The sequence below is a fragment of the Giraffa tippelskirchi genome, chromosome 7, assembly GCF_054371585.1.
Source record: "Giraffa tippelskirchi isolate mGirTip1 chromosome 7, T2T-mGirTip1v1.2.pri, whole genome shotgun sequence".
Taxonomy (NCBI): Eukaryota; Metazoa; Chordata; class Mammalia; order Artiodactyla; family Giraffidae; genus Giraffa; species Giraffa tippelskirchi.
The window spans coordinates 113,529,269-113,552,323 of NC_137281.1; the positions used below are offsets into that span (position 1 = coordinate 113,529,269).

Genomic DNA, 23,055 nt, shown 5'->3' on the forward strand with positions numbered 1-23,055 from the left:
CCCTCTCCAACACTTATTGTTTGTAGATTTTTGGATGGCAGCCATTCTGACCAGCTTGAGATGGTACCTCATTGTGGTTTTGATTTGCATTTCTCTGATAATGAGTGATGGGAATCTTAAATCTTAGACAAATAATTGTGTTATGTAGTAGTAGTACTTGTCTTTTTCTTTTTTTAAACCCTAAATCACAAATTCTGTTAAATGGAATTTTGATCCTTGGATTGAATGAACAAATGTATTGTATATTTCCTTTATTTTTATTTGAGCTGCAAGAGATGATTCTCTAGTTTTAATATGCCATAATTTACTAAGTCCACTTGTATGTTTTGTTTCAATCCTTTCATTGTTTTATATATTTATTAAGCAGCCAATATATTTCAGGTATTTTTGTTTACTTTTGTTTTAGTTTTGGTTGTGCCACATGGCTTGTAGGAACTTAGTTCCCCAACCAGAGGTTGAACCTGAGCCCCTGGCACTGGAATTGTGGAGTTCTCACCACTAGATTGCCAGGGAATTCCCTTTCAGACACTTTTAGTAGCTGCTAGGAATAGAGAGGCTGAACAAGAGAAGTTCTTACTGTTCAGGAGTTTATGGACTCATGAGAAATAGAGGTATTACATTAGGAATGACAGCACTGATAAATGTTAGGAATGTTTTAAAAGATTGCTGTAGGAGCATAGGGAGATGCCATCTTGTCTGCAGGTCAGGGAAGGCCACTGGTCTTAGAAAATGACTTTAAATGGATCCTGGAAGGATGAGTAAAGAAGGAGGTGATTAGACAGAGGAAATAGCATGTGTGAAGATACTGAGATAAGAAGCTTCATGTTCACTGAATTGAAGGAATTTCAGTATGGTTGGTTCCTAAGATGTGAGGGAGAAGGGTTTCTCATTCAGTTCAGTTCAGTCGCTCAGTCGCGTCCGACTCTTTGCGACCCCATGAATTGCAGCACGCCAGGCCTCCCTGTCCATCACCAACTCCCGGAGTTTACCCAAACCCATGAGTTTGGCTGACATAAGTAGGAGCCAGATCTTTGAGAGTGTATGTAAGTCATGGTGATAGTTTTTTTACTTAGCCATGGAGTATTTTTAATGGTAAGTAACTTTATGAGGTAAAAAGTCTGGTCTGGCTGCAGATGAAGAGTAGTTTGGAAAGTAGTAACGTTAAAGGCATTAAGATATCTTCATGAGAAGTGGTAGCCTGGATTAGGATGATACTAGAGATGATGAAGGAGAGTGGATAAATGTGAGAGATATTTTGAAGGTAAAATTTATTGGGCTTGGTTGATACATAGTGAGGTCCTAAGAGAAGGAGTCGAGGATGACTTTTTCTAGTTTGAGCAATTGGGTGACTGCTGGAGCCATTTACTGAGATAGGATACTGGAACAGCTATAAGTTTTGAGGAGAGGTCAGACGTTCGGTTTTTGACATATTATGTGAAGTTTATGAAGAGGGCCCAGTTGCTGAAGTGCTGCTGAATGCCAATATTTTAAGTTGTAAGTGGAGGAGGGGGTGCAAAAACTGAAGAGTGGTAAGAAAAGTAGAAAACCTGAGAGCATAATACCTAGAAGCCAGGGGAAAAAAATGTTTAGAGGAAGGGAGTGGTTAATTGCTGCTTTTTGCTTTTGTCTTGCTAAACATTACCGGTATTCATAGTCCATGTTACTAATCCTTCTTTGAATTTCTCTAGTTTTGTTTGATCTCACTGATCTAGTTATACAAAGTAATTCAAATTTGGGGACTTCATAGTCATGTATAAGGGTAAAGAAGTAACATTTTTTTGTTTGAATTTCTAATGATTCATAATAATAACCAGTGTATCTTTGGGCATTTTGGTTAAAAGCATATTGGGCCAGTATCTTTGAAAAACCATCTCTACTAATTCTGTGGTGATTGAATGCAAGGACCTGGTTATGTTTTGTGTATAGCTTGGCTAGTTTTTCCCTAAATGTAAGAAATACAAACACATTTCAACTGTCCATAATAAAATTGTTCTGACATGACTCCTCTAATTTTTTAATGTTTTGCTTTCAGCAGTAGCTTACTCATACCTGTTATTAAACTCAGTGAGCCTTTCACATTGTTTGTCTTAGAGACTTCAGAAGTTACTCTGTCCAACTTGGATGACATTTTGGAGACATGGTCAGTCATTCAGCTTCACTTGTATGTATTTTAAGTCCTCAAATAGGGGATTTTTCTCATACTCTCTGTGAATGTTTAAAAATCTGCTTTATTAAAACCTTTGCTACAAAGGTACATCTAGTCAAAGCTGTTTTTCCAGTAGTCATGTGTGGATGTGAGAGTTGGACTGTAAAGAAAGCTGAGTGCTGAAGAACTGATGCTTTTGAACTGTGGTGTTGGAGAAGACTCTTGAAGGTCCCTTGGACTGCAAGGAGATCCAACAAGTCCATCCTAAAGGAGATCAGTACAGAATATTCATTGGAAGGACTGATGCTGAAGCTGAAACTCCAATACTTTGGCCACCTGATGAGAAAAACTGACTCCTTGGAAAAGACCCTGATGCTGGGAAAGATTGAAGGCGGGAGGAGAAGGAGACGTCAGAGGATGAGATGGTTGGATGGCATCACCGACTCGATGGACATGAGTTTGAGCGAGCTCCGGGGGTTGGTGATGGACAGGGAAGCGTGGCGTGCTGCAGTCCATGGAGTCGCAGAGTCGGACATGAGCATGAGTGGCTGAACTTAGAACTTACTTTCTCTCCTATGCTTTTTCTTGTTTCTTGTTTTAACAAGCTCCATGATGATAAGATGATGGTGTTGTCTTCTTAAGTTCTTGTTACTTCATCATCAACCAGTTATTCAAAGTTTATCAGTATTAAATCTCAAGTAGAAGTTCTAATCATTGTGTTCCTTTTCTTTTAGAGGTTGATATTATCAGCAATGCAAAATCAAAAAGCTATTAAACACTTTGCTATAGCAGAACAGCAGTAGCTCTTGTTGATCAGAAACTTTATCTTAAGTGGGAGGGAGGCTGAGGATAAGAATTCAATGTAGAACCCACTTACCCAAATAAAAGGGGACCTGAACTGCTTGCGTGGTTGCAGTTGAATGAGAAGAGCCTGGGAGGAGTGGGCTTGGAGGAGGGGTTTGAATCTTCAGGCCTCCCTGGATGTGGAAAGGTAACAAGGGCAGAAAAATGTGTACGGGAGTAGAATCCTTGAGGAGCATGGGGGAGGAGTTTTATCTTTTAAAAGGAGAGATTTGAGATAATGAGAATGTGCAGCAGGACGACAAGTCTCCTTCCTTCCTCTCATTTCCCCCAACAGGCACAAGGAATATTGTAGTTTGAAGAAATATATTCATGGAGATGTTTTAGACAGCGTTTGTCACGTAAATAATAACTTGCTGGCTGCCCAGGTCTTCATTAACTGAACAAAGATTTTGATCTCTTCTGTGTGCTATATTCTATTTTCTTACCATAACTCCTCCCCTCTCCCCTCTATATACCACTTCAGCCCAAGTGATATTTCTCTAACACGCAGTGTGTGTAGTTCTTCTGCTCACAGCTCTTTCCCACCTCCACTCCATAGCCACATGGCTCTTGAGCCTCCATTTCATTCAAATCTCTGCTCAAATGCCATCCATTCAGAGAAATCTTGCCTACCACCCTTTGTAAAATAGCACCTTGTTTCCTTCTACCATTCTGTCCTTTTATCCTGCTTTGTTTTTCATCATAGCACTTACTGCTACAAACTTCAGTTTTAGTTTCACTTTTATCTTCCTTGGTAATTCTTGAGGAATCTTGTATGTTTATTTTTGCTTATTTGGGGCAATCTGTCTACCTGAGGACCATTAGTAAAGCCTGAGACTGTGTTTTTCAAACTATAGAGCCCTAGAATTTCTGTGGAGGATGCCTCAGGTTTGGCCCAGTGATGTGCACATGGGCTAACTGTTCTTTCCCTTTCTATCAGCATCTTACGTTTTATCCTTTTTCAGGGGGTTGGGGAAGTAGTGGCTTCTTTAAGATAATTTGAAAAAGGACTTTTCTGTTTCAAAAAGTGTACCATTTGACTCACAGTAATATTTGCTATTAATACTGGCAACATGTCTTACAAAAATAATTTGGATGCAGACTCTGTCAAGCATCTTTATGAAGAAGAAGGTGAATGTTACATGGATAGAATACCTAGAAACGTCTATTTTCTAAGGAAGGCCTGTTAAGTCCTGTTTTATTTCTAGGAGTCATTCTCCAGGCCTGTGACAAACCTGTCCCGTTTAAACACAGTAGACCTCTCTGGGACTGCCAGATCACTCTGACATACTTGGAAGCAAAGCTTTTGCTCTCAGATTTCTTTCCCCAATTAACAAGGTACTTCATTAGCTGAAGCTTTTTTGTCCTATTAGGTTGGTACAAAAGTAATTGCGGTTTTGGACCGTGAATTTTAAATCATTATAACCAGGCTCAAACATCTTTATTAATCAAAATAGGAACCATTACAATCAACACATTTTTGCCAACGAGAAGTACATTTGTTTATTCCTGTAGCGTAAAAATCCATGTCTTGGGATTTGACAATCTCTTGGAAAGCATTTTCTGCTTTCTGCTGGTTGTGGAAGCATTTTCCTTGCAAAAGTTGTCAAGATGCTTGAAGAAGTGGTAGTGGATTGGTGAGAGGTCAGGTGAATATGGTGGATGAGGCAAAACTTTGTAGCCCAATTTGTTCAATTTTTGAAATGTTGTGCGACGTGTTGGTCGGGCATTGTTGTGGAGAAAAATTGGGCCCTTTCTGTTGACCATTGCCAGCTGCAGGTGTTGCAGTTTTTGGTGCATCTCATCGATTTGCTGAGCATATTTCTCAGATACAGTGGTTTCATCAGGATTCAGAAAGCTGTGGTGGATCAGACTGGCAGCAGACCACCAGAGACCATGACCTATTTTTGGTGCAAGTTTAGCTTTGAGAAGTGCTTTGGAGCTTTTTCTTGGTCCAGCTACTGAGCTGGTCATCACTGGTTGTTGTAAATGATCCACTTTTCGTTGCACATCACAGTCTAATCAAGAAATGGTTTGTCGTTGTTGTGTAGAATAAGAGAAGACAACACTTCAAAACTTTTTTGATTTGCAGTCAGCTCATGAGGCACCCAGTAACCTAGCCTTTTCACCTTTCCAATTTGCTTCAAATGCCAAATGACCATAGGATGGTTGATGTTGAGTTCTCCGGCAACTTCTCATGTAGTTATAAGAGGATCACCTTCAGTGATGGCTCTCAGTTGGTGCTCGTCAACTTCTGATGGCTGGCCACTACATTCTTCATCTTTGAGGCTCTAGTCTTCTTTGCAAAACTTCTTGAATCATCACTGCACTGTACGTTCATTAGCAGTTCCTGGGCCACACGCATTGTTGATGTTGCGTGAGTTGTCTCTGCTGTTTTATGACCCATTTTGTACTGGATTAAAAAAATTGGTTGAATTTGCTTTTTGTCTAATGTCATTTCTATAATCTAAAATAAACATAAACAGCAAACAGTAAGTCATTAGCAGAAAAACATGAAGTGAGAAATGCCATTAAAATAATGTATAACATAACCACATTTATTTAAAAATGTATTCCAATATCAGACGGCAAAGTTTCACAATGATGCAAAATCGCAATTTTGCACCAGCCCTAATGCTATGACCAGATCGAGGGATGCATCTTTAACTATCGCTGGTTTCTTCTGAGAGTCAGAGCCTTCTACTGTCTTTATCCTATAATCATGTGAGGGAAAAGACAACTTCTTTTTACTCTATAATCTTAACTGTTCTAATCTATAGAATGGTACCTCGTTAGTATAGAAGGTATATGATCTAGAAACTTACAGAATCATATACTAACATAATTTATTTTGTTGTCCATACTGAAGGTGGTTCTCCTACCTCTATTACTGCTTAGATTCAGTGCTTTTTTAAAGCCTAAGAGGGGAAAACCAGCTTTTATTACCACATGGTACAACTGCATTTTCAAAGTATGAAATTTTCAAAGCCAGAGATTTGGAAAATCCGTTTCATGTATTTTTTCAAATGACTGTCATTTGTTAGCTGATTTTGCCTGCCTATAATTTCACTCCGTTCTTTATAACTTTACTATATGGCAATGCAGAAAGAATGATAATATAACTACTGTAATCAGGATGAGATACAAAATACTATTGATCCATATAGTAAACACAGTGGTTAAATCTAAGAGTAGGAAAACGTCCCCAGTGCAAATAATGTTCCTTATACAGAGCATCTTCCACCTCAAAGGAAATCTAAGATTTATCTTTGGTGGCAGTGCACTATGTTATAATAACAAAAAAAAAACAAACTAAACTTACTGAAAGAAGCATAGTAAAAGGGGTCAGAGTTTAGCCTTAGTCTTAAGAGTGTCTCAGGCATTAATAATCAAAGGGTACTTCGTATGGTAGTGTAAAGTTAAATTTTCAGTAAAATTCAAATAAGGTTATATATTTCATTTCTATATCTTACTTGGATTTGTTCAAATTTTAAAAGGTAACTTGTTGGCAAAGACATTAAGACCACGACAGCACTCAGCAAATATTAACTTGACTGCTTCCATCACATGCTTGAGAGGCATTTGTGATATGGTCAAAAGCAAGATGCAGCAACCAAATACTAGAGCTCTAGTCCTAATTCTAGTCTTGTGACCTGAGTCTCATAAAAACATTGATCATGCTTTCCTTGCAATGTTACTGTGAGGATGAGGTACAGTAATATGTGTGAAAGTGCTCTGAAACTATTTTATTTCCGTTGTTTCATCACAAAGTTGTGTCTGATTCTTTGTGACCCCATGGACTGTAGCCCGCCAGACTCTTCTGTCATGGGATTTTCCAGGCAAGAATACTTTAGTGGGTTGCCATTTCTTTCTCCAGGGGACTTTCCCAATCCAGGAATCTAACCCATGTCTCCTGCATTGACAGTTGGATTCTTTACCGCTGAGCCACCAGGGAAGCCCTCAAACCTACATAAATTTCAGAAGAATGTTATAATCTCATCATTATCACAATACTGCTGTCTCAACCAGTAGTATCTCAACCAGTATTCTAGGGGTTTTTACTACTGGGATGGGTATCTCTGCCCACACAATTTTATTTTATACCCTAGCTTTTGGGAATATATGATTTTTAAAATTTTATTTTTATGTTGGCAAAATAACATGTAACTTATGATTTTAACCATTTTTAATGGTTACAATTCAGTGGCGTTAGGTACATTCAAAGTGTTGTCAAACTATCACTGCTGTCATTTCCAGAGCTTTTTGATTATACCAAACAGAAACTGTGTACCCATTAAACAATAACTCTATATTCTGTCCTCCTACCAGCCCTTGGTAACCTCTGTTCTACTTTCTGTCTCTAGGAATTTGCCTATTCTAGGTACCTCATAACTGGGGTCATATGATACATGACCTTCTGCATCTGGCTTGTTTCACCTAGCATAGTGTTTCCAAGGTTCATCTGTGTTGTATCATGTATCAGAATTTCATTCCTTTTTAAAGCTAAATAATCTACTATATGTTTATACTACACATACATACATCTTGAAATCCATATGTTGGTGGACATTAGGGTTGTTTCCATCTTTTGGCTGTTACGAATAATGCCATAAACACTGGTGTACACGAGTCCCTGATTTCCAGTCCTTAGGGTGTATACTTAGAAGTAGAATTTCTGGATAATACAGTAATTCTCTGTTTAACTTTTTGAGGAACCACCAAACTGTTTTCCCAAAATGCAGTGATTTTTTTTTTTTTAAGGCAATGTTCACTGTAATTTTTCTTACCCTTGAGCCAAAAGTTTAAGCTCCTGCTTATAATGGTTTTAAGGTATAACAGTTTTGCTAAATAATAAACAAATCCTGAATGACAAACATATTAAGCCCATGGACTTTTACTGTTTAGTCTGTTTAACAAAGATGATCTTTTAGAAGTACTATTTATATAGTAAATTAAAAGTATATAAATGAATATAAATGAATGATTTTCAAATCATTATGATCCTTTAAAAAATAACGTGTGTATTTATACTTGTATATATGATCGAGGATTTTCTGTTAATTGATGAAAGCAATTTTATGAGAAGGATGTGGAATAAGAATTCAGGCAGGATTCCTATTTGTTTAGGATTGTTTTTTTAACTGTGGAATTCCCATTTAGAAGATCTTTGGCTTTATTGATTGCTTGCTGCAGTGGAGTAAAACCTTAAGGTTCTAAGGATGTCTTTCCTAGCTATAGTCATTATCACAGTACTTGGGAAGCACTAGGAGATTTTTTGTGAGAGTTTTAGGCAAATAGAAGTGAGTGCAGCCACAAAATAAAAGATTGCCAATATTGATGGGAAATTAAGGAAAAAAGATAATAATGTTCAAAAGTGACATTATTATGAAGCTAATGGATACAACCCAACTGTTGACACCTATTCGCTTGAAAAATGATTTGATTTTTTTCTTTAAAATCATCTTTATGGAAGTATAATTTACATTATGTTCATTTCAAGTGTATAGTTTCAGTTCAATTCACTCGCTCAGTTGTGTATGACTCTTTGAGACCCCATGGACTGCAGCACACCAGATTTCCCTGTCCAGCACCAACTCCCGGAGCTTGCTCAGACTCATGTCCATTGAGTTGGTGATGCCGTCCAGCCATCTCATCCTCTGTTGTCTCCTCCTCCCGCCTTCAATCTTTCCTAGCATCACGGTCTTTTCAAGTGAGTTAGTTCTTCCCGTCAGGTGGCCAAAGTGTTGGAGTTTCAGCTTCAGCATCAGTCCTTCCAATGAATATTCAGTACTGATCACCTTTAGGATGGACTGGTTGGATCTCCTTGCAGTCCAAGGGACCTTCAAGAGTCTTCTCCAACACCACAGTTCAAAAGCATCAGTTCTTCAGCGCTCAGGTTTCTTTAGAGTCCAACTCTCACATCCATACATGACCACTGGAAAAGCCATAGCCTGGACTAGACAGACCTTTGTTGGCAAAGTAATGTCTCTGCTTTTCAATATGCTATCTAGGTTGGTCATAACTTTCCTTCCAAGGAGTAAGCATCTTTTAATTTCATGGCTGCAGTCACCATCAGCAGTGATTTTGGAGCCCAGAAAAATAAAGTCAGCCACTGTTTCCACTGATTCCCCATCTATCTGCCATGAAGTGATGGGACCAGATGCCATGATCTTAGTTTTCTGAATGTTGAGCTTTAAGCCAACTTTTTCACTCTCCTCTTTCACTTTCATCAAGAGGCTCTTTAGTTCTTCTTCACTTTCTGCCATAAGGGTGGTGTCATCTGCGTATCTGAGGTTATTGATATTTCTCCTGGCAGTCTTGATTCCAGCTTGTGCTTCATCCAGCCCAGCATTTCTCTTGATGTACTCTGCATATAAGTTAAATAATCAGGGTGACAGTATACAGCCTGACGCACTCCTTTCCCAATTTTGAACCAGTCCGATGTTCCATGTCTGGTTCTATTGTTGCTTCTTGACCTGCATACAGAATTTTCAGGAAGCAGGTAAGATGGTCTAGTATTCCCATCTCTTTAAGAATTTTTGATAATTTGTTGTGATCTACACAGTCAAAAGCTTTAGTGTAGTCTGTGAAGCAGAAGTAGATGTTTTTCTGGAATTCTCTTGCTTTTTCTATGATCCAGTGGATGTTGGCAATTTGATCTCAGGTTCCCTTGCCTTTTCTAAATCCAGCTTGAACATCTGGAAGTTCTTGGTTCATGTATTGCTGAAGTCTGGCTTGGAGAATTTTGAGCATTACTTTGCTAGAGTGTGAGATGAGTGCAGCTATGTGGTAGTTTGAACATTCTTTGGCATTGCCTTTCTTTGGGATTGGAATGAAAACTGACCTTTTCTAGTCCTGCAGCCACTGCTAAGTTTCCTAAATTTGCTGGCATGTTGAGTGCAGCACTTTAACGGCATCATCTTTTAAGATTTGAAATAGCTCAGCTGGAGTTCCATCATCTCCACTAGCTTTGTTTGTAGTGATGCTTCCTAATGCTCACTTGACTTCACACTCCAGGATGTCTGGCTCTAGGTGAATGATCACACCTTGTGATTATCTGGGTCATTAAGATCTTTTTTGTATAGTTCTTTTGTGAATTCTTGCCACGTCTTCTTAATATCTTCTGCTTCTGTTAGGCCCATACTGTCTCTGTCCTTTATTGTATAGTTCTGTCATTTCAAGTGTATAGTTTAGGTTTTGACAAATGTATGTACTTGTGAACCACCATTCAAACCAAGGTGTAGAACATTTCCATCAGAGCAAAAAAAATTCCTTCATTCCCATTTGCTCTTAGTCTCTCTCCATCCCAGGTAATCACTGATCTGCTTCCTGATACTACAGATAGATATTGCCTATTAAATTACATGTATATGGAATTTTACTATGTACAGTCTTTTATGTTATAAAGGTACCTATTTTTAGGAATTTAATTGTTTTATTAAATATATAATGCTGATATGCAGATAACACACCCCTGCATATCTCAGATATGCAGATGACACCACCCTTATGGCAGAAAGCAAAGAGGGACTAAAGAGCCTCTTGATGAAAGTAAAAGAGAAGAATGAAAAAGCTGGCTTAAAACTCAGCATTCAAAAAATGAAGATCATGGCATCCAGTCCCATCACTTCATGGCAAATAGATGGGGAAACAATGGAAACAGTGACAGACTTTATTTTCTTGTGCTACAAAGTCACTGCAGATGGTGACTGCAACCATGAAATGAAAAGACACTTGCTCCTTGGAAGAAAATCTATGACCAACCTAGACAGCATATTAAAAAGCAGAGACATTGCTGACAAAGGTCAGTCTAGTCAAAGCTATGGTTTTTCCAGCAGTCATGTTTGGATGTGAGAGTTTGGATAAAGAAAACTGAGTGCTGAAGAATTGATGCTTTTGAACTGTGGTGTTGGAGAAGACTCTTGAGAGTCCCTCGGACCGCAAGGAGATCCAACCTGTTCTTCGTAAAGAAGATCAGTCCTGAATATTCATTGGAAGGACTGATGCTGGAGCTGAAACTCCAATACTTTGGCCACCTGATAGGAAGAACTGACCCACTGGAAAAGACTCTGATGCTAGGAAAGATTGAAGACAGGAGGAGAAGGGAATCACAGAGGATGAGATGATTGGATGGTATCACCGACTCTTTGGACATGGGTCTGAGGAAGCTCCAGGAGTTGGTGATGGACAGGGAAGCCTGGCATGCTGCAGTCCATGGGGTTGCAGAGAGTCGGGCATGACTGAACAACCGAACTGAAGTGAATCATTTTATTGTTGAATAGTTTGCTACTATATGAATAAGCCACAACCTTTTTTCTCTCTACTTGCTGATTGACATTAAGGTTATTTCCAGGTTTTGGCTATTTGAATAATACTGCTTTGGACATTTGTGTGCAGTTGTTTGTGTGGAGATATATTTTAAATTTTCATTTCTCTTGGTGTGGAATTGTGGGTCATAGAGTTTTTGCATGTTTAACTTTATAAATAACAGCCAATTTCCCAAAGTATTCCATTTTTTACCTTCACCAGCAGTGTGTCACTGTTCAAATTATTTCTTGTCCTACTAACTTTGGAGGTTGGCTAATTAAAAACTTTGGTTCATATTCATTAAGTAGAAATTATGTTATATGCAGACTTTTTTGTGGCAGTTATGAAAGTCAATTAGTTGATTGTGAAAGTTATGGCAGTTGATTTAGTTCTAAAAGCTTAGTAGTGATAGCTAATACGTTATCCTTTACATCTCCTTTGTGCCAAGTACTGTGTTAATGAGTTTATTTTTTCATACATTATAATCCCTAATCCTTAAAATGGTTCCAGAAAATAGAATGTGTTATCTTTATTTAGTGGATAGGAATACTGGACTAGTAAATTTAGGCTTAAGATTTTGATTCTGAGTTTGATTCTAAAACCTGAGATTTCTTTACTTAATTTTATTTTAGTACTTTGGTCTTTTCTTTTATAGAGGACAGTTAAAATGAGTATGATTTCAGCTATCATGGTCCTTTGTGTTTGGAGTCTCCAAACTGAACTGAGAAAGGTCTAAAAAGAACTAGAAGAAGCTGCCCCAGGGAAAAATAAAGGATTTGAAACGTTTTTTGTGTGTGTATGTATATATATGTGTGTGTGTGTGTGTGTGTGTCTTTCTGTATGTGTCTGTAGGAAAGAGCATGCGTACTTACTTTTCTGAGAGGAGATGTTAAGTATCTAATTAGATGACACTTTCATATGTATTATCTGAGTTGTGGATAACAGAAGAAAATGGCAAAGTTGTGGAATTACTAGAGGAAAGACAAGTAGTGGTGAATAAGAGTAATTGGGTCAAGAAGCTTGTTTTTATCTTCAAGCACCTTAGTTGCCCTCAGAATGATCTAGTTTCACCATGTAGAAATCAGCCTATAGGCATTTATTTTTTAATATATTCCTAGATGATTACTAATTATTTGTATGTGAGTTTTATCAGTGTTAGGGTGAATTTTAGATCAGAATTTTAATGAGAAAATTGGTTAGTTATTTCCCAAATAGGCAAGTTTTGTGGAACAGTCCACATTTTGCAGATTTCTTTTATTTAAAGAAATAATTGTTTAAATTTGGATCTTTTTAATTTCACTTTTTTCCTTTCCCACCCTGTTTGCAGACATTTCAACCTACGAATGAAGAGGGATACTTCCCTTTTCAGTGAGGAATTTAGGGTGGAAACATCAAATGCAGTACTTGATTATGATACTTCTCATATTTACACTGGACATATTTATGGTAAGTTGAACCTTAAAAGAACTCTGATTTTTTCTACACAAGGAAATTCGTGTTTTTTGAAATGTAGGCAAATATTTCAGAAAGATGGTATAAATCCTGGGCAGATTTGACTGTATTATGAAGAACAGTGGTCTTTGAAGGGTGAAGTAATTCTTGGATCAACTTTTACATATATGGTTAGTATCGAATTATGTAGTGTCTGGCTTTTAAAAGGTATGAAGTTTTGATTCTCTCATTACCTCCAAACTGCTACATATTTTTAAAAATTTTAATGATTTATATAATTTTTCTGATTTTCCAAGCAAGAAATTAACAGTAACTTAACTGTGTTTTATAAGAGAAAAAGTCTACAATGAAACTGTAAAATGATCTTAACAGCCAAAAATAATGTGCAAAGTCTTTCATAGGAAAGTCTTCTGAAGGCCTTCCTTCCTCAGAATCTATTTGTTTTTTGTTCACAATTCTAACAACTTTCTCTTACTACACCAGATTTAAAAAGATATTAGGGAGATGAGGGCACACTTACTAGCTCAATGGAAAACTACCTTTATCAGCTTAGTAACGAAGGAAGAACAGAGCAATTTATGGAAGTTGTAAAAAGCTAAAAAGTCAAAGTCTTCTGGGGGTATTACAGGCGAAATATCATGGGATTATAACTCTGTACGTTAGTAAATACTCAAGGTGATCCTCATATTATTAAAGTTAACTGAAAGTTAAATTTCATTTCTTCATAGTAGAGAGAGTTCCACTCAAATCTTAACTTGAAAAATAAAACACTTTGAGAAAGGTTTCTTTTTTTTTTTTTAATGAGGGTAAATGAGGTTTTTCTCTACTTAAAATTTCTCATTTGTAGATCAAGCACAGTTAATAAATTTAAAGTTTTTTGTACTGTTATAATTCTGTAATAGAAAAGTAAAGTGTTTTTCCATCGATCAGGATTTCTAATGTTATAGTTTTTTTTTATTATTTTCTTGACAGTTTATCTTGCTGGATAAGTAACTTAGTAGTCCCCTCCCCTTTATTTTGCTAGGTGATAGTCAAGAAGCGTATGACAAAATGAGTTTGTAGATAAACATTGTATCATTTAAAATGCAAATATCTTGGACTCAGCTTCAGTCTGTGATTAAAGTCAACTAATTAGTGCTAATCTACAACCTAGAAATTGTAAACAAAAAATTGATGTTTATTTTAGTGAGAGTTTTTTTTTTAGTTGTGTTTGTGTATATTCACAGTAACTTTTAATTGTTAGTATCTGAGAAAGTTATATGGAGAAGGCAGTGACACCCCATTCCAGTACTCTTGCCTGGAAAATCCCATGGACGGAGGAGCCTGGTAGGCTACAGTCCAGGGGGTTACTGAGAGTCGGACACGACTGAGCGACTTCACTTTCACTTTTCCCTTTCATGCACTGGAAAAGGAAATGGCAACCCACTCCAGTATTCTTGCCTGAAGAATCCCAGGGATGGCGGAACCTGGTGGGCTGCCGTCTATGGGGTCGCACAGAGTCGGACACGACTGAAGCGACTTAGCAGCAGCAGAGAAAGTTATAATACATTATGATGGTGAATAAAAGAGAAAGCCATACAAAGTCAGAAAATAAAAGCTAGACCTCAGCTTTGTTTTAGCGGGAAAATTTTAAATGGTAAATTAAACTTTATAGACCCCTCCTACTTCCCGCCTCTTATCATTTGATGTTTTGTGACTGTATTAAAAACCAAAACTACTTTCTTTCTTATTATTTTCTTTCCCTAAAGAAGTATCATTGATGGGACACTATCACAAACTTCCAGTATCTTAAAAAGAATTAGTGGTATACTTCTAAAATATTTAACACTCTTCTATTTTGAAAATGTATTTCTAAAACCCAGTTGTGCTAAGGAAGCCAAGATGCTCATGCAGAATATATTAGGTGGGAAAGAACTTTTTTTTTTTTAATGACAATTAGAGCAGAAATTCAAAATATACTTTACTATCTTTATTTTGAAAGTAGGTATTTTATACTTGTATTTTAACAAAGAGCTGTTAAATGTATGTATTTTAACAAAGAACTGCTTATCTCTTTCTAAGCTTATTTAGCAGTCATTTATTGAATGACTATTGCGTACATGCCAGGCTCTGTGCTAGGTGCTGGGAATTTGATTGTCGGCAAGACAGATGTTCCATATTTCATTGTTTATATATACATATATATATATATATATTTACTAAATTCTAGTTTTTCACATTTAGGTTGATATATTTCATGTGAACATTAATTTCTCTGGTAAATTTGAATTTAGGTTTTTTCAGTACAAAAGAATGGCTTTTTAAAGGAGAATGAATTTAACATTCATGTGCAAATTGAATTTTTTAAGAGTTTGTTGCTTTCATTAATAGGTGAAGAAGGAAGTTTTAGCCATGGGTCTGTTATTGATGGAAGATTTGAAGGATTCATTCAGACTCATGGTGGCACATTTTATGTTGAGCCAGCAGAGAGATATATTAAAGACCGAACTCTGCCATTTCACTCTGTCATTTATCATGAAGATGATATTAGTAAGTATTTAATTTTACAAAAGCATGTAAATAGTTAAAACTATGTGGAGACAAATGAAATCTGAGCTGTTTTCTTTGCTAAGCTATTAATCAGGCTATAAAATAGTTTCACAACCAAAATCTCAATTAAATGATAGATTTATATAGTGAGACAATATCATTGTCAGTCTGTGCCTCTACTACTTTGTTGACATGATACAACCAATTATATTTGAACTATGAGTCAGCCAACTCTGATTGAACTGGAAATTCTATATTCTCATGTTATCTAGTCATTTAATGCTGTAACACCTGTATGCGTGTGCGTGTGTATGGCCTACCGAAGCACCGTCTTCTTATGTAAATTTAAGTGTGGATATTTGCATAGCATTTAAAGAATATTTTAGATGTTTTTGTAGTTTCTAAACCTTTTGAATATTTTTGAGATCTTGAAATGATAACTTGACTTCCGCTGGGTAAGACTTCAGATTTATTGTTACAGATTTTATTCTTGACCATTGTCTTTATATGATGGTAATTTGTTGGGAGAGTTCTTTTTCTGTGTTTTAAGAGAGTAGAAAATGTATTTAGACTTGACCTTTTCATTCTAACATTGTCTGTATATCCATAATCATTAAATCATGAGAATGCTGAAATGAAATGACCCAGAAATACATTCCTCTAGTTCACATGCCTCTTGAATACTCATATTTTATTTATGACTGTAATAAGACTAGTCTGTCAGTTTTTGCCTATTTTCCTTATTTGGCAGGTTCCAAGCTTCATTTTCCTTTATGCATATAGGAATTTGTTGTCAGTAATTTTGTTCTCACCCCTGGTAATCTATGGGAAAGTCTTAATCATGTTGACTTTTTGCTCTGTCAGCTTTGACAGTTTCTGTACTGAAGTCTGTCATCTCTAATGCTTAACTACAGAAAATAGCATAATTGCTCTAGATGGAACACATTTATGGTTTTACTACTACCTGATAAATCATAAATTTGTTGTTAATGCTGCTTATCCACATTTTTGCTCATCCCTATTTGATTTCTGTTCCAGTTTCCCTTCTTGATATTTCAAATTCTCCTCAAACTCCAATCTACAGTCTTCCTTCACAAGCTGGAGTATGGATCCCTTTACCTTCCTTTCTTTCTGCCGGAAGGACCACCATCTGCTTGATGTGATGAGGCTTTGTCATTTTCTTAGTGATTTACTTGGTTTACCTCCCCTGTCAGGGTGTGTAAGTTCTTCAACTACAGTTTCTGTTTTTTTTTTCTCCTGTAACATTTCACATGTCATTTATCTCTGGAGCACTTTTCTTCACTGATACTTAATAAAGTCCTGCAACATTTTCCCTAGAAAGTTTTCTCAAAATCAAAAAAGACCTTTGGGGAAATAAAGGAGAGGAAGAGAGTGATTGACAGATTTTGAATTCATGATTTCCTTCTTATCATATTGTAATCAAGCAATTCTTTGCCTTCTATTTCCTATGAGTATCCTCTACTGTGTTTGTTTTGCCTTTTATGTGTGTACTACTTGTATGTAGTTTAAACATGTCCTCTTTTTTCAGAATTCTGTTTCTTCTTCATCATATAATTGCATTTTTTCCACTTTGCATCTTTTAGTAATTTTCAGCTATCTCCCTTTATTTCAACCTTTCTTTTTCCCCAAAGGTGATAAGTCAGCTTGGAGAATTTGTGGCAGTGGATGCAACTTAGTGTTCAATTTCTTTTGGCATTTAACTTTACCATTGATTTCAGTGCTTAATTCTTAATTGTCTTAGTAAATATATATTCATGGTAAGGAGATCTTTTCACATTCCATTTATTATTATATACCAGTAGTGATATTAGAACTTAAAAATAGTAATATTTAGGGTGATTTTGTTTGTAACTTTCTCTGGTAAATGGAAATGTCGTGATGTGAAGAAGACAATATGGGAAGCATTGGCTTAAACAGAATTTTTAATGCTTGCAGATTTAGACTGTTACTTTCGAAAAACTACCTGAAAAATTTGTCAAGTTAGCTATGAAAGGAAAGCATACACTTGTTAACTTTTTACTTAAATAGTTGCTCTAGTCTAGATTCTAGACCAAGGTTGATAGACTGTAAAAGGTTCAGATATTAAATATTTTGTCTTTATTGGCCATATTAGTTCTATTGCAACTGAATTCTGCCATTGTAGTATGAAAACAGAGTAGAAAATATGTGAATGAATGAGAATGACTGTGTTCCAATAAAACTTCAGTTATTGACACTTAAATTTGAATTTCATGAAATTTTTACATGACACAAAATATTATTCTTTTAATTTTTTCCCACCATTTGGAAATGTAAAATCCATCTTTAGCTTTCATGCCAAACAGAAGAACTCATTTATCTAATAGGCTTTTGTTTGCCTACCCCTGTTCTAGAGGATGGCTAGATAAATGTACTTTTTCTTTAAATTAAAATATAGTTGACATACAATATTGTATTAGCTTCAGGTATGCAATATAATGATTTGATGTTTAAATACATTATGAAATGATCACCATGATAAGCTGGTAACATCGGTCACTATACACAATTATTACAGTATTATTGACTATATTCTCTATGGTATGTATTACTTCCTTATGACTTTGTTATTTCATGACTGGACGTTTGAGCCTCTTAATCTCCTTGATCTCTTCGCCCAGTCTCCTACTCCTCTTCCCTCTGGCAACCACTGGTTTGTTCTCTGTGTCTATGAGTCTGTTTTTGGTTTGTTTTATTCATTCATTTGTTTTGTTTTTTTAGTTTCCATGTGTAAGTGAAATCACATGATATTTGTCTAGATTAAATTTACTTTTAATTGGCTCTTTAACCTCTCAGTGTAGAATACCTAAGGTAATAATAGTAGTAGAAGTACAAGTAGTTAACTATTTTTTAATGTATACCCAGCACCATATGAAGTTCTTTGCCTGCATTATTTTAATCTTCACAATAACCCTATGAGGTATATAGGCACACATGTTATCTCTACTTTACAGATGAAAAAACCAAGCATAGAAAACTTTATGTTGCTGATTGTGGATGTTGTGTTCTTATCCCTGTGTCTTCTGCTTTGTTCTTGTAAATGAAGCTGTAAATTTTCACTGCCCTTATTCCCAGGATTTCTGGGTCTTTTCTGAAATCTGTAAGCCTCCCTGAAATCACACATTTGCATTTATTGCTGTTTAGAGCCAAATTCTTTCCTTAACATATTTAGCAGTGGATGTTTTATTTCACAACTAATTAAAAGGGAGACCATGTCCCTTTATTATTTAATAATAATATTTTCATATAATTTACTTAAGTGCCAATAGTTTATTTTTACAACTAAAGTACTGTGTGATTGTTTAGGTCATTGTCTATAGGCTTGAGTGAATTTGGTGTCCCTATATGTGTTACTTTCAGCAGAAGCAAATTACAGGGGAGGCATGCCAGCTTTGGATAGGAATCCTGATGAGAATTTGGCTACCTTTCTCTTAACACTGTTCTTGGAGCTCTAGGCCTGAATATATGAAACTACCATGGAATATGATACTGCTGTACTGGAGAATCTTAGGGAATGGCTTCTGAGGCCATTCCTGTGTACAGGAACACAGAGCCAGTTTTCAGTGAAAATACTTAATAACTTCTAGATGCCTTGATATAATTTACTTAAGTGCCAATAATTTGACATGAAGGTGATAACTACATGTAGTTACCAGCTTAAAATTCTCACTTGTTCAATTCTGTGCTTAGGTGGTTAAAAAGCATTCTCTTCTAGGACATAGAGGTGTGAACAGTTAAGACAGAGTAAGAATACCTTTTAGTTCTCTACCTCTTGGACCAGTTTATTTCAAAGAAAGTCCCATAAACTATACTATACTATACTATACCATGAACTATACTGCTATTATTATTAATATGAGTACTTTTAGGAATGTCTGCATAACTGCTTCGAATTATTTTAAATAATGGTAAATAGTGGATCTTTGTACCCTTTTGTGTACTACCTTTCTGAGAGGCAAAGATCTAAGTAATTTTTCCATGCTGTACTTATAAAGAACTATTTTGCCCCTGAATTAAAAGGTTTTTTAAGTAAATATTTGACACTGCAGAGTCAAATTCTTTCACTTCAGATTATTGTCATTTGGGTGGTATAGAGAAGCCCAGAGAGCTTGAATTTGCTTGAGCCTCATATAGTAGTAGGATACTTTTATTTTCAGCCTGTGTGCTAGCTGAAACTGAACTTGTAGCTTCATTATCTTGTGTTTCAATGAGAAGACTTCTTATTTCTTGTTCTGAAAAATTGAGACTGCTGAATTTTACTTAATCATTTCAAGATGAATGACTCCTTCACATAGAAGTCTCTATTTGTGAAACTTAAGGATATTGTTTTTAATTAACCTTAAAAAAACAATTTGTTCCATACTGTGTTTTGGAAGTTGTGGACATAAATGAGTTTTCTCATAGGCATTAAGACTTTCAGCTCTTTTTGTGTTACTGTTAGTGAGAAGAAGGGACAAGGAATAGAAGAAAAACGGAGAAGGAAGAATTGAATTGTAAAGTATTGATAATGCTAGCATTTTTCAAATCTGACATTATATATTGATTGATCATGTTCATCTAGAGGTCACAAGAATTTCTGAGGATTATCTTGAAATGTTTCTGTCTGTGCTTAACATCCAATCTGGAGCTTAGAAATATGCTAATGTGTATTGAACTTGTGACAGACAGTGGTAGACGCTTAGAAAGATTAAGGAATGAAGTGTTCTGGTTGATAATTCAGTAGCAGAATGGCTCAACTGTGATTGGAAGTGCCCATAACTTCAGAACTTCCATAGTGTATACAGGTTTATTGTCAGTCTATAAACTTGCTTTACTTAGCATTGATCTTAAATATCTAATTTTATAAAGCACAGTGATAATATTTGAAAGAAATATAAAAACTTAGAGGCATTGTTGACTCTTTTTGTTTTTTTCCTGAGTTAATCTCTAGGGAAATATAATTTCTTTAAACAATCCACAGGCACAAATGAAGAAGAGTTGAGAAGGCTGTGAGAAATGATAGCTTTTTGAAAAATATTAAATTAGAAATGTGAGATATTTAATCATAAACACGTTTAAGGGGTTTGATTCTTTTTGCAGAATTTGGAGAAAATATGCCCAGCACTTTCATATTATTCAATCACAGTTTATTTTATGTATGTAAATAAGACCCAAGTTAAAGACATTTTATGATTGGTTAGCATGTATATTTGTATATATATTTATTTAAAAACATAAATAGAAAATATTTTAGCTGCATAATGATCATTTCAGAAACATAGATTATTTAAAAATAACAGAGCTCTTACATTATAAAACAGCTTTAAAACTCACCCTAGAAAGTAAAATTATATTTGGAAATTTTGTTCTTTTTCTCCTGAGAAATATTACCTCATGATTTTGTTTTGCAGTGTTTTGTTACAGTTTTATAAAGAGATTGAATAAGGAATTTAATTCATTGTACACCTGAATATTGCATTAAGGATGCAGTTTGAATATGTTCTCACTATACTGTTAAGTTATAGGTTTTCAGAGTTTGGAAAAAGTTTATAGATATTTGATTTGATAGTAAGAAGAATGAAAGTTTTAAATTAAGACTTCATAGCCATGTGTGTTTAAAAAATAAGGATTTTCTTTTGGGGAGCATGGTTTCTTCTTCATACCTCATCAGCAAGCTATTCACGAAAAAGAGTTTTCTGGAATAGACCGGAAGATTGATATATGGTAGTTCTGAATTTAATGTAATTCTGTAATTTTAGTACTGTTGCAAAAGGCACTAGAATTACTTCTAAACTCTTTAAGTTTGAAGATGATGAAGACTGAAGTCTGTGTGCATGTAGATGTGTGCTCAGTTGTGTCTGACTCTTTGTGACCCCGTGGACTGTAGCCCACCAGGCTCCTCTGTCTATGGAATTTTCCAGGCAAGAATATTGGAGTAGGTTGCTATTTCCTTCTCCAGGGGATCTTCCCAACCCAGGGATCAAACCCACATCTTGTGCATCTCCTGCATTGGCAGGTGGATTCCTTACCACTGTGTCACCTTGGAAGCCCAAAACTGAAGCCTGAAGAGTCTTATTAAACAGCTTGGGCAGGATATTTTCATGGCAAGGATCCATGTATCCTGACTTCCTCCAGTGCATTATTAGTTACATTGTAAGTTAGGAGAGACTTGTTTAAAGGGGCTAAAGTCAAAGGACTTAATGACAGTAAAGACAATTATTGTGAGGATTAAAAAGATTAGGAGAAAGCTAAGGCTTTATTTTTGGTGTCATTGATTTTGCAGAAGTGTGGCTATGTTTGCTACTGGAAAATAGAGTAAATTTACATTTCAGGTTCAACTTTTATGAGTGATGATTTATAGAAAAACTAATAGAAGTAGCATTAAAAATATGTATATGTTTATATTTCACATCTCTTCTAGCACAATTCAGTGCTTGATGTTTATGTTTAGTGACCTTGTTTATGTTTAGTGACCTTGTAAGTGTGTCTAAAGACATTGATCTAAGACTTGGGCCCTATAAAGAACTACTTTACATTGTGGTATCATATTTATTATAAAAATGTAAAAATTCTGTTCATGGTTTATAAATTTGGAGATTAGATAACCTTGGTAAGCAGTCTTGTATCTTATGTTTATATTCAAATATTAGACTAGGAATTCATTGATGTTGATTTTACTGCTTTCAGCAACTGTAGAGTCATGGATTTTGTTGGGGAAGGAAGAAATTTCCCTGTGCTCCGTTTATGTTCTTCTAGCTGATCTAAGAATTTTAAAAGAAGAAGAAGAGTATCAAATTTAATTATGTACATACAAGGTCTCCATCAGGAAAAGGAGACCCCAGAACAACTTAGGCAGTTGAGGTTTATATGGCATTTCAGAGGTGAAGAGACTAAGGGTTTGGTACTTAAAAGGGAGCAAAAAAAATTACAGGAAGATGAGAGAGCAAATGTTGGGTAAACAGGTGTTTGCTGTGCCTCGCAGGGACAATGGGACACAGAGAGGACTTTGATCTCTAGGCCCTGCTGAGTTCCTCCTGCCACACCTACTCCATATTTTTGGTAGATCTCTGTGTTGATAGTGCTCTTCCTAGACCAGGCCCTTTATCTAAATTCTTTCAGGCAGTTAAAGGGGAGGTAAAAACAAACACTTCTGGAGTCTCCTCTTTCTTAAAAATAATTGGTCTAAAATAATCCGTATGCCAAAGAAAGACATGTTGTAGTATGTTGTAAAACAAATGAACAGGAAATTAACAACTGATACAGTATTAATAACTAAGTACAGATTTTCTTCAAATTTCACAAAATTTTATGCCAGTGTCCATTATTTGTTTTCATACCTTCTTCAAGACTCCTCATGGTATTTAATTGCATTGATCAGCTTCAGCTGCATGCAACAGATTCTGGTAAATTCTCTTTTCATTTTTATTCTATAACAAGTATTTTCTAATTTTTCTTGTTATGGCTTCTTAAATACACCCATCATTTAATAGTAGACATTTAATTTCCAGATACGTAGGATTTTGTTTAAAGTATCTTGAATATTAATTTCTCATTTTGATACTAATTTCTCATTAAAATGCTTTCATCTCTGTAGTCACCCTCTGTGTTTTTTTTCAGTCTAACTTTATTGAGGCTTTTGATGGCCAAGTTGAAGCGCTTTCTTTGTAAATGTCACATGCACTTGAAAATGTATGAGTTATTTTCAAATATCTTTTGATACTGATTTATAACATAATTCCACAGTGATAAGAGAAAGACTG

At 35.7% G+C, this 23,055-nt stretch overlaps 1 protein-coding gene across 2 annotated transcripts in view; it reads left to right on the top strand.

Moving 5' to 3' along the window:
- Positions 1-23,055, top strand: part of ADAM10 (ADAM metallopeptidase domain 10) — a 138,422-nt gene that overhangs the window by 46,663 nt on the left and 68,704 nt on the right. For both annotated transcript variants that reach the window (XM_081510074.1, XM_081510072.1), the window contains 2 exons: positions 12,624-12,742; positions 15,119-15,277. In XM_081510074.1, the coding sequence (XP_081366200.1) occupies positions 12,640-12,742; positions 15,119-15,277 (262 nt within the window). In that variant the 5' untranslated portion in view covers positions 12,624-12,639. The remainder of the gene's footprint in view (positions 1-12,623; positions 12,743-15,118; positions 15,278-23,055) is intronic.